Genomic DNA, 11,978 nt, shown 5'->3' with positions numbered 1-11,978 from the left:
AGAGAATCGGCTACTGGGAGGAGCCTAGTGACCTCGGGCAAGTCCCTTGTCCCGTCAACTCTGTGAACTGAGAGGTGGGGCTGGGCTGTGTGGTGCGGAGGGGCGGAGCCACTGAGGGGTGGAGCCAGCCCCCTCGGTCTTCAGCATCTACATCTGCTGTGGGGAGATAACAGGTCGTGTTGATGGGCAAATGGTCAAAAGAGATGGCTCCTGGGTGGCCGCCCCAGTCAGCTTCGGTTCCAGGAAGCTCTGAGCAGGAGGCCCAGCTCAGTCTTGCCCCCCTGGGGAAACTGCGACAGGCCTCTGGCCCTCCCCCGGCCTCAATTTCCTCATTCTTCGTTCTCACCTGGCCTAGCCCATTGTGTCCCTCCTGCTGGCCCTTCCTAGCCAGCCCTGGCCAGCCAGTGTGACCAGACCTGGCTGGTCTGCTCCGGCCTCCTCATCAGCCCTGGAGGGCAGGGACCAAGGTTCACACCTGGGCAGCTGGGCCCAGCACACAGGTGCTCCCCTCTGCCTTCCCCTACATTCCAACCTGCTCAGACCAGTGAGATCTGGATGGGGGGCGGCCCGGCCAGGAGCCAAGGTTGAGAACATGGCTTCAGAGTGAATGAGCTGGTTTGAATCTCACTTCAACATATACTTACCCTTTGTATGAACCCGGACAAGTTCCTTCTCACTCTAAGCCGTCAGGAAGGTTCTGTGTCCATCTTGCTTGTGAGGAAACTGAGATTCAGGGAGGCATGAGATTTGCCCAAGATCATATTGCCAGGTGCTAGTATTTAAGCACAGGCTTGCCCAACGAGTTCCAGATTCTCTGTGGCCTCCAGGCTCAGGAGAATAACCAGGGACCGGGTGCCACCTGTCTGGAGTCCAGACAGAGTGCTCCTGGGTGAAAGTCCCCACGGGTGGGTCGCAGCATGGTCCCTGTCCCATGGGCCTCCTGGCGGGCAGCCTCAGCAGAGCCCAGGGGTCAGCTGACGTGCATTTGAGGCCCTGTCAGCTACTCACAGTGAGGCCTTGGGCAAGTCATTTTTCCTCCAGCCTTAGTTTCCTCATCTGTAGAATGGGGCCATGGTGGCAGAAACACCTCCTAAAACCACTGAGGGCTAAGTCCTGTGTGTGCAGTGCTCCAGCTGGTGCCCTCAGGATTAGAGATGGAAGGGTCTATCTAGCCTCAGGAGGGAGACAGGTAGAGGAATCACCAGGCCCTGCAGCACAAATTGCAACCCCCACCCCACCCCCAGGTTGGGTTTCTTCAGATGCCAGAGACCCCAGGCCTGCACGAGCCTCCCAACACTGGAGGCTAGAATGACAAGCGTTGAGGGGGTTACTTACCGTGTGTTTGGCTGGGGAAAGGGAGCTGTTTTTTAAGGACCAGTCTTGTCTTTTCCTGATCTCATTTCAACTTCTTTTTGTTATTATTATTATTTTTTAATGTTTATTTTTAAGAGAGAGAGGGAGAGGGAGAGAGAGAAAAGGAGACACAGACTCCGAAGCAGGCTCCAGGCTCCAAGCTGTCAGCACAGAACCCCACACAGGGTTCAAACTCAACAACCATGAGATCATGACCTGAGCCAAAGTTGGACGCTTAACCGACTGAGCCGCCCAGGCGCCCCTAATTTCAACTTCCTTTTTAAAAGAATTATCATTGGGGCACCTGAGTGGCTCAGTCGGTTAAGCATCCAACTCTTGGTTTCAGCTCAGGTCATGATCTCACGGTTCATGAGTTTGAGCCCCAAATTGGGCTCTGCATTGACAGTGCGGAGCCTGCTTGGGATTCTCTCTCTGCCCCTTGCTTGCTCTCTCTCTCTCTCTCAAGTAAATAAATAAATAAATATTTAAAACGATTATCATTGAGGGGCACCTGGGTGGCTCAGTCAGTTTAGCATCTGACTTGATTTTGGCTCAGGTCATGATTCCAGGGTCATTGGGATCAAGGCCTGAATCAGGCTCTGAGCTGAGCCCAGAACCTGCTTGAGATTCTCTCTCCCTCTCTGGCCCTCCCCCTGCTAGTGCACATACACCCACTCTCAAAAAATTTTTTAAATGAGTATTTTTAAAATTTGAGTATAGTTGACACAATGTTAAATTTCATCCCAATTTTATTTTTATAATTGATGTCTCACATTTTTTTAAACAATTTGCTTTCTTTTTTTTTCTTTTCTTTTTTTTTCGAGAGAGAGGGCACCAATGAGCAAGGGTGGAGAGAGAGAATCCCAAGGGAGTCAGAGAGAGAGAGAGAGAGAGAGAGAGAGAGAGAGAGAGAGAGAGAGAGAGAGAGAAGCAGGGCTCGTGTTCACCCGAAAGCGGGACTCAAGCTCACGGACGGTGAGATCATGACCCAAACCGAAGTCAGATGCTGAAGCAACTGAACCACCCAGGCGCCCAAGATTTGATTCTTAAGTAATCTCTACACCCAGCCTGGGGCTCAAACCCACAACCCTGAGCTCCAGAATCGCACACTCCATTGACTGAGCCAGCCAGGCCCGCCCCCCCCCCCCCCCCCCCCGTCCCTTTCCAGCTTTCTAACAGCCCTTCCAGGCAAGTCTTAATTCTTTTTATCTAACGGACAGACAGGCTCAGACAGGTGCTGTGACTCTCCCAAGGCCAACCTGGGCCACACTGGGGCAGGGATTTCCACTGTCCCGCTGTCAACCCATGAAAAGTCAGACAGGCTTTCTATATTTGTTCCCTATTGCTGCTGTAACAAATTAGCACAGACATAGTGACTTAACCAATATAAAAGTATTACCTTGCAGTTCTGGAGGTCAGAAGTCTGAAATGCGTCTCACTAGGCTAAAATCAAGCAGGGCCGTGTTCCTCCTGGAGACTCTTGGTGGCGAATCCATTCCTTGCCTCTTCCAACTCCCAGGGACCACCCACTTCCTTGACTCGTGGCCTTGACAACGACCTTGGGCCGAGTCCTTCCTGTGCCGTCTCCCTGACTCTCCCTGATCCCCCATTGAAGGACCCGTGTGATTACATGGGGCCCACCTGGATAATCCAGGATAATCTCTCTATTTTAAAGTCAGCTGATTAGCAACCTTGATTGCCCGGTGCAATGTAACCTAATTCACAGGTTGTGGGAATTAGGACAGGGACCTCTTTGGGAGGGGGCATAATTCTGCCTACGGCACTCGGGAACATTTGGTTGGGAGAGCAGGTTCCGGGTGAGGGGACCCACTTGCCAAGGCCTACTGGTCAGGAAATGGTTTATGCCCGTTACCCTGGCAATGAACAGCTGAAGCAGGTACCATATTAGTTTCCCAGCTGCTAACAAATCACCACAAACTTGGATGACCCCGAACAACAAAAATTCATTCTCTCATAGTTCAGGAGGCCCAGAGTTTGGGATCCAGCTGTTGGCAGGGTTGGGTCCTTCTGGACAGTCTGAGGGAGAAACTGCCTGCCACTCTCTTTGCCTTGGGTGGCCCCCTGCAATCCGTGGTATTTCTTGGCTTGTAGATGCATGCCCTGTGGTCACATGGCCTTTTACCTCTTTCTGGGCATGTCTGTCCAAATCCTCCTGTTCTATAAGGACACTACTCATTGGGCCTGGGGCTCACCATAATCCAGGTTTTGTTCTTTAATAAAAATTTTTTACTGTTTATTTTTGAGAGAGAGACAGAGTGTGAGCGGGGGAGGGGCAGAGAGAGAGGGACACAGAATTCGAAGCAGACTCCAGGCTCTGAGCTGTCAGCACAGATCCCCCACACGGGGCTCGAACCCACCAACTGTGAGATCATGACCCGAGCCGAAGTCGGATGCTTAACGACTGAGCCACCCAGACGCCCCCGCTGTAACCCACTTGATTACATCTGCAAAAGTCCTATTTCCAAATAAAGTGACATCCTGAGGTTCCCAGGGGACATGAATTTGGGGGGGATGCTATTCAACCCAGTACAAGTGGTATATACCAGTTTCAAAAATGGGCACACTTCCGTGCCTCCCTACAGCCTCTGAATGCCACAGCCCCCTGATGGAGTCCCCAAGCTGCTTCATACTGTCCCCTGCTGCCCTGACATACCTGGGGCCATCAGGGACAGAGTGTGGATTGTTATTTAATGAAAATGGTACCCGGCGCGGTCTTAAGTGCTGGAGATAATGCTACAAACGCATTCCGTGCCCCAGAGGGCCTCACCCTCTCCCGGGGAGACAGGCAGAAAGCAAATCGAGAACATCAGGCAGGGCCCCACAACGTCTCTGTGTGCCAGCTGGGTGGGAATGAGCGGTGAGGCTGGGGAGGGGCACCCAGGGCAGTGGATGATGGCACTGCAGCACCTGGAGGGGCTTCAGGGGCAGGGAGTGACCAGCTCTGCCCGAGACTCAGAGGAGGCCTGAGGAAGAAACATCAGGCTCAGGGGGCTCTGGTGACCTGTGCAGAGCACCCCCAATCCCATTTTAAAGAGTGCCTCCGAGAAGCCCGGAGAGGGTAGCTTTCTCATTTCCTCTGATGAGAAAGGTGGATTCTTTCTCTGACGTGCAGTTGCCCCCCCACCCCCCCACCCCTCGAGCCCCTATCAGAAAAAAATCACATGGCTCCGTCATCAGCTTTGAAACAACTTTATTAGAAGGCTGTTTTAAAGGACAACTTCCAATTCTGTCTTAATTTGCTTTTTCACAAATTCCAGTTATCCCTAGATTTAGATAAAACAGTAATTTTTGCATTGATCTTTGCATCCTATTTGAATTGTCCTCACCAGGCCATTCTGGTGGAACAGAAGCGCGACCGTGAAGTCGCCAAGTTGACCAGCATTGCTGAGCAGGAGTGGTGGGGGGGAGGGGGGGCCTGGGGGGGAGGGAGCCCACTTCACAGGCGGGGGCGGGGAGCTGGCCGCCCTCTCCTGGAACCCCCACCCCAAACTCACAGTGATAGGCCCCTCAGCGCCTAGTCAGTCTAAAGGCTGAAACAAGAGATCCTCCCAGCCCAAGAAATGATCTGGACTTCCACGCTCAATGGAGTGGAGATTTCTGCCACTCTTCCTGCCCCCGGTCAGACCCTCAGACCCTAAGGCTCTTCCTGGGTGCAAGCCCTGCTCCAACCTGCCAGGAGCCACCTCCCCATGACCAGGGCCCTCCTGCCCTGACCTTTCTTCTGTCGCCAGTTCCGAGGCATTTCTTTGGACAGACCTGACGACAGTGCGGCCAGCGGCGGGAAAGGTCACTCCCACGGCCCCTCCTTCCTCTCCCCACCCCACCTGGAGGGTGCTGGGAAGGTACAATCAACCATGAACATAAATATGAATACAAAATGAACTTGAAAATGACAGGCTATTAATTAAACAAATCTATAAAAATAGTTAGGACAGAACTCTGTTCAAATAAATATGAAATAAATAGGCTCCAAGCACTGTGACGCCCTGCATCGGTGGAATGTGAGGCTGGTCCCACTTTGCCCAGATTGGGATTGGACACGAATCCCCAGGGGGCGTCAGAAACAGACTTTAATGCAGTCGGCCAGGCTTTCTACCCCCTTTGTCTTCCCTCTGGAAGCACAGAACTTGCGCATTTGTCCAGTGTGCCCTTCTGAACAAAACCCTTTTCCCAGCGATACATAATTAAGGCCTTTAAAAACCTTTTCCTTCTCTCCCCAGGACGCGCGGACCCCCGGCAGCGGCTCCCCTTCCCGCAGCTACATGACGCCTCACCGCTCTCACTCCAGAGCAGGGGACGGGGGTTGGTTCTGAGTTGGTGCCAGTCCCGACGGAGTCTGGGGCCAGCTCAGAGCACCAAGACACCCCGGCAGCAGGAGCAGAGGCTTTCTGCGTTGCGGGACCCAGCACGTGCCTTCGGTGAAGCCATGCACCAGGATGCCAGGCGGCCAATGGTGGGGCGTGGCCTTGCCCCCTGCATGCACACACACACCCAGGGGCCCGTCTGTTGGTAAGCTCAGAAGCCAACAGCAGGGCTCAGATGAGGGTGCGCACAAAAGCCAGACTCCTCCCTCTTCCCGGCACAACCTGGCCAGAGGGGACACCGTGGGCCAGGAAGCCAGGTGTGAGGTCCCCACGGACTGAGGCGAGAGGAGCAAGCAGTAACATGGGGAGTGGGCTGGTAGCCCTCCTCCTACCATATTAACACAGCAGCGAGGGAGGAAGGAAGGTGGGCGCAGGGTAGACGCCCGGCAGGCCAGGGGGCAAGGCCCGCGGCTGGTGGTCTGGCTGCAAGATGGAAGAACCAAGCCGGTTCCGAGCCCTGCTATCTCGGCAGGCACCGCAGGAAGCGTCCTGTCCCTGTGTGCGTGTGCCTGTGTCCTGCTACCCGCCCCCGCCGGAGCGGACGTGAGAGTCGACCAGGGTCAGCGGGACACAGCCGGTGAGCCTGCCAGGCCTTCCCCTACTCCCTTGCGGGCGCACCCCAGGCTTTTCACAGCTTGGCTTCAGTCAGCTTAGTGTTGGCACATTCACAGAATGAGATGGCTAAACGTCCCGGGGCTGCAGGCCCAGGATCCGTGAGTCTGCCGAGCGAGGCGGGGTCGCACCCCCGTCCCATCACCGCGACTGCACACCCAGGGTGATCTTCAGGTTCTCGTAAACCACGTAGCTGATGCTCACGGCTGGGATCACCTTCATGAAGTTGGGGGCCAGCCCCCGGTACAGGCCAAAGGCGCCCTCGGTCCGCAGGATCTGTCTGAAGAGGCTGCTCATGGTCACCTCCGGGGCGCCCTCGATGGAGGCTGTAGCGAGAGAGGCACCCATCAGAGGCTTGCCAGCTCCTCCCGAGAGCCTGACCTGCCCCGGGAGATGGGCCCCTGGGCACTGGCCCAGGACCAGCATTACCTTGGGCCTGCATCCGGGTCCTGACCAGGGCCAGTGGGTAGCTGGCCAGCTGACCGCAGGTGCTGGACATGGTGCCACAGGCCAGGAGCACAAATACGCCAGGGTCGGCGCTGTTTACCGCATAGCGCTGCAGCCAGGCATTCTTGAGCGTCTGAAAGGGGAAGGGGGAGCAGGGATGAGCCCAAGTGCCTCCGAGCCTCACAGAGACCTTGTGAGGCCACAAGAGACAGGGGCGCTGGGGGTGGGGACACAGTTATTGGATCCACACAGGAGGCACTTCCTTGTCACATGGGATCCTCGAGGCTACTGTAACCTGATTCGCTTGGCCTGCCTGACCTTTGTTTCTGCCCTCACCGGGGGCTCCTGGATAAGACCGGGAGCAGGGATGACGCAGGGGCAGCAGCACCTTCCCTACACAGAGAGCCTGACTCCCAGGGTCTGAAGTCTTCCGGGGGCACGGTGGACCCCCACAGAGTTGTGCTCTGACCACCTGCCCACTGAATCCCTGAGGGCGTAGGACTTGGGGGCTGCAGTGTGACAGGAGACCCTTGCAATGACTTCATGACTCTGGGAAGAGACACTGGTGTTCCTTGTCGCAGTCATCCCCAGTGTCTTTCAGGAAGTGTGACAACAGACGGGGGGGGGTCCTGGCTACTAGGGGTTCCTCACCTCGTAGACGGCTAGGTCTATCCCAGCGTAGGGGATGATCCCCAGCATGTTGGGAACATAGCCTTTGTAGAAGGCGGCCATCCCTTCTCTGGCCAGGATCTTCCTGGCACAGTCCAGCATGCCCGAGTACTGGCCTGTCTTGCGCAGGGCCATCCGGGTCTTCAGAACCTGGAGAACCCAAAAGGAACGACGGGAGGGTGAGCATGGCCCCCTCCTCGCCCTCAACCCCACGCACACTGCTTGTTCTAAGAGGCTCTACCACAGACCAACGTGGCCCTCACCTCCATTGGATAGATGCTACTCTGCGCGATGGCCCCAGCCAAGGACCCTGCCACAAGTCTCTCGTGAATCCTCAGAGTCTCCTGGTCACTCCCCACAAGACGCTTGATCTAGAACAGAGAGCAAACGGACCGATGCACCCCAGAGATCAGCACACTGGCACCTGCCCCACCGTTCCTCCCAGAGCCAGTCAAGTTTAACCAAGACCCGGTGTCCCTGGCACCTGTGACACCGCCCCAAAATAGAAGGAACTGACCCACAGTGGAGCTGGCAGCAGGGTGGGGGCCGGACCCAGCCGCCTGCCCCGCCCTGCTGTCCCCAGTGACTGGCTCCAAGTTCCAGGGCATCAGCAGGGCAGGGACCTCAGCCCAGGGAAGCTGGGTCCTCACCTGTTCATAGGCCATGAATTTGATGGCCGACTCAGGGGCAATTTTGAGGACATTGATGCCGTTGCCCCGCCAGAGGGATTTGGCCCCACCTTCTCGAATCATCTGGGTGAACCCGCCCACGATGCACATGTTGTTGCTTCGGGAAGCGTGAACCTGAGGAGGGAAGGACAAGCGGTCAGAAAGAACCCTGCGGCCAGAGGGCTGCCATTGATGGACAAAGAGGCTCTATCACAGGCCAACACACCGAGGTCAGCGGGCAGCTCTCTGTTTCTCGGTTTTCAGAAGGGTAACGCAACACCGTGACAATCAAACACGGCTACCCCAGCTCCTCACGGTACACCCACTGTGTGCCAACATTGTGCTAAACACCTTCACAATGACTACCTTAAAACGTTTCTTGGGGCGCCTGGGTGGCTCAGTCAGCTAAGCGTCCGACATCGGCTCAGGTCATGATCTCACAGTTCGTGATTTCAAGCCCCGCGTCAGGCTCTGTGCTGACAGCTTGGAGCCTGGAGCCTGCTTTGGATTCTGTGTCTCCCCCTCTCTCTGCCCCTCCCCAGCTCATGCTTGCACTCTGTCTCTGTCAAAAATAAATAAACTTTAAAAAACAATTAAAAAAAAAAGTTTCTTAAACTGAGCTTTTTCTTATCGCAAAATTTCAAACACATACAAAAATGCACAGAGATATCATGGGCTTTCGTGAGCCCATAATCAGCTTCGACAAGCATGAAACCACGGCCACTCTACATCTGCGTGCGCTCCCCACCCCCACCTGTTGGATCGCTTTAAGGCACATCCCAGGCACGATCATTCCACCCACGCACCGCTTTTCATCCCTACCGCGTTCCTGGGAATTCAGTTAAGAAACACAAATCGATGAGGCAATTTGCTGGAACCCCTTGGTTTTTTTTTTTTTTTTTTTACAGAGGACCTGGATGTCCCGGCACTAAAGTGACTTGCCCAAAGTTCCACGGCTGTGAGGATGGGGGACCCCCTAAAGCTCTTCTCCCCACACCATTCCACCTCCCAACTTGGGCACAAGAAGGGAATTCACATTTAACAAGCTTCAAACCAATGCAGGCTCAGGAGGGCAAGGGGGGGGGTGGGGGAGGAAAGGATGGCACCTTTTCTGAGCAGGCTCAGAAACACAAATGTCAGCACACAAGCAAGGGGACAAGCAGGTGACTGGCCATATTCAGGTGACACTGAAGTCCAACAGGGCGTCTTCGTGCAGGTCGATTTCACAACCCTGTCCCTGACACGGGCCTAGCTTATCTCTGCCCTGTGGACGTGGAGTCAGGCACCCGGCCAAGGTAAAGGTCTCCGGGCCAGGTGGGGGTCCACTTACTCCGACCCCGTGTGATGTCTATGCAAGATGCACCCAAGGAAACAGGTTCCTGTCACACCCGGTTCTCGGTGGCCTCACTTGCCCCCATCACGGCCCTGTAACGTGACCCCTGGCTTGCTTGACCCAGATAAAATGAGATAAACTATGTGCAAAAGGGCCCTAGATCTGGATCTTATGCTACCCTGTCTGAGCAGTAATTCCGATCTAATTTAATGGGTTAGAAAACCGTAAGCCAAACAGGGTTATACAAAGGAGGGGAAAACCAACCCGCTGAGGAACCAGGGGATAGAACCCAGGCAGTCTGAGGCCCGCTTCCCCACATACCTGCATAAGCACCTTGAGTCTGTCCAGGGGTGCCGTGCAAGTTCTGGACACGGCCCCTGCCCCGCCTCCAGCCACGAGGTGTCTCCACCACATCCCCGTCTGCCTCTCCTCCACTGTGAATTCGTCGGGGACCGTCAGATTCTCACCCACATCGAAGATCTGCGAGGAAGACCAACAAAGATAAAATAAGCAGGCTCCCGACTCTCGTGGCCAAGCTGCTGGCAGACAGCTAGGTCCATAACGTTCCACCGTCTAGAAGGGCCGAGCCCGAGGGGCCACACAGAGAGTGAGAATGCCAAGGGCCCAGGGTCGGAGACGGGTGTGCCCCTCCCCCTTCACCGTGTGAAGGTGGCACAGCTCTGATCCCTGTCGGAGCCGTGCAGAGGCCCAGGGATAGGATCTGAGAGCGCAGCTGGAAGAAAGCAGTTATAAAACCACTTGGACGGCTTTTCAGATACTGCCCCTGGCTCCTGTAAGAATGGCTTACAGAGGCATTTCAGCTGAGGATCACCAGACTGCCTGTACTGAAAGGGTCAAGTCAGGGGTAAAAATTCTTCTGAAACCCGATGTGTAACCAGATCACGCTGGCAGAACATTGTGCAAGGGCCTCAGCAAATATCAGAGGGGTTGCGATGCCTACGTAATGGCCTCTCTCCTGGGCGGCATCCTGCCGAGTCCGCACCAGCTCTGCTCTGACGCCTGGAGCAGGGCACCTAACTTCCCCCATTGAGAGCCAGGCGCGCCCTGAGGGCGAGGCCCTGACCTGGACACAGTGGGAGACAGATTGGAGGTGAACCCCAAGCGAAGGGGCTTGCAGGCGGGGCACCAACATGGCCACGACCAGGGAGGTGTGGGTCTTTCTGAACAGCGGCGCTGACAGGCGTGAAGGAACACTATGAACAGGACCGTGGGGATGTTTTCTTTTGACAGAGAGAAAGGACACAAAAAGTGGGGGGGGGGGGGGGGAAGAAACTTAATGGCTCTGTATTTGTTCTCTGTACAGTGTCCCCCGCCACCCAAGGCACACCCCGGCTTTGGGAGAATAAGCTGGATCGGGGAAGGGGTGTTTGGAGTGGACCCTGAAGAACAGGCGGTGTGTGGGGCAGGAGGGCACCCCTGGCAGAGGGAACCCATGTCTGGGGAACGGCTGCGTTGGCCGGTATGTGGGAACGGAGGGTGCACGTGGAGGGCTCTGGGGGGCCGCCGGCGGAGTGAGCAGGAGGCAAGCCAAAAACCCCGCCCTCACCCCCACGCCGGGGTGGGGGCTGACGCCACACGAGGGGACCCTTGAACGGAAGAGGCGGAAAACGCCTCGGGGGACAAGGGACTCACCGTGGAATGCTTCCAGTACAGGATGATCTCGGGGATGTTTTCCACGGGATGCAGAAGGTGGTAGTCTCTCCACTCGTTCCAGTCGATGGTCATCGTGCCGTTTTTATCCATGCTGCAAGACAAACGCACGGTCGGTTTCCCCCGGTAAACAGGCCCGCGTGCCAGCTGCACATCCCCCCTCCAGGCGAGCCAGGGGCAGGCGCGGGGCCACTGACGAACCCACAGGAGGTGCCTCTGCCCCAGTGAAGAGGCGGGGTGGCTCCACGCCCCACTTTGCACAAAAACGGGAATTATCGTGGCCCACAAGAACCCCGTTCCGATCAGGCACAGAGGTCAAGGAGGGAGGCAGTCACCAGGGTGACACGGATACTTACTAGGTGACAGGGCCCCAGAAGTGGCCCGTTCGTATTCTGACAGACAGACAAAGGAGGATGCAGAGGAGAGAGGAGAAACACAGATAAGTGCTCGGAGCAGATGTTAGTGAAGCAGACACACGCCACGGCACAAACGCCCGGGGAGCGGTACGAGAGGCAGCTGGCCCTGACCAGCCCCTTCCGGCCCTGGGGATCTGGAAAAGGCGCAGGCAGGACGGGAAGCCGCTCCTAACGCAAACCTGCATGACTTCCTGGCAGAGTCACTACGCTAACCCCCCAGGACCAGGCTCCCCCGTGAGCCGTCTCGGGGCAGCACGTCTGAGGACAGGGGGGAGAAAAGTCGGCCTTCTCAGGAAGAAGTCCACCGTAAACAGGCTGCCCGAGCCCCTTCCCCGCCAGGCAGTGCTCGCCTTTCACCCACTTGAAACGCCCCCAACTAGTCTTTGGTCTTCACGGGCCACCGGTGAGCGGGCACGCTTCCAAG

At 56.1% G+C, this 11,978-nt stretch overlaps 1 protein-coding gene across 6 annotated transcripts in view; it reads right to left on the bottom strand.

The window, feature by feature from the left end:
• Positions 1–4,547: 4,547 nt before the first annotated feature.
• SLC25A25 (solute carrier family 25 member 25) overlaps positions 4,548–11,978 on the bottom strand; it is a 35,676-nt gene continuing 28,245 nt past the window's right edge. For 3 of the 6 annotated variants that reach the window (XM_086684124.1, XM_086684126.1, XM_086684128.1), the window contains exons 4-11: positions 11,495–11,530; positions 11,121–11,232; positions 9,789–9,947; positions 8,117–8,269; positions 7,730–7,837; positions 7,449–7,616; positions 6,780–6,930; positions 4,548–6,676 (exon numbers count right to left, since the gene is read on the bottom strand). In XM_086684124.1, coding sequence (XP_086540250.1) covers positions 6,492–6,676; positions 6,780–6,930; positions 7,449–7,616; positions 7,730–7,837; positions 8,117–8,269; positions 9,789–9,947; positions 11,121–11,232; positions 11,495–11,530 — 1,072 coding nt within the window. In that variant the 3' untranslated portion in view covers positions 4,548–6,491. The remainder of the gene's footprint in view (positions 6,677–6,779; positions 6,931–7,448; positions 7,617–7,729; positions 7,838–8,116; positions 8,270–9,788; positions 9,948–11,120; positions 11,233–11,494; positions 11,531–11,978) is intronic. The other 3 variants (XM_086684125.1, XM_086684127.1, XM_086684129.1) reach the window with 1 other exon arrangement.

This window comes from Puma concolor, chromosome D4 (assembly GCF_028749965.1).
Source record: "Puma concolor isolate L17-30 chromosome D4, mPumCon1.1.hap2, whole genome shotgun sequence".
Classification (NCBI taxonomy): Eukaryota; Metazoa; Chordata; class Mammalia; order Carnivora; family Felidae; genus Puma; species Puma concolor.
Note: the sequence above shows the minus strand (reverse complement) of the source record. Positions and strands in the feature narration are given on the sequence as shown.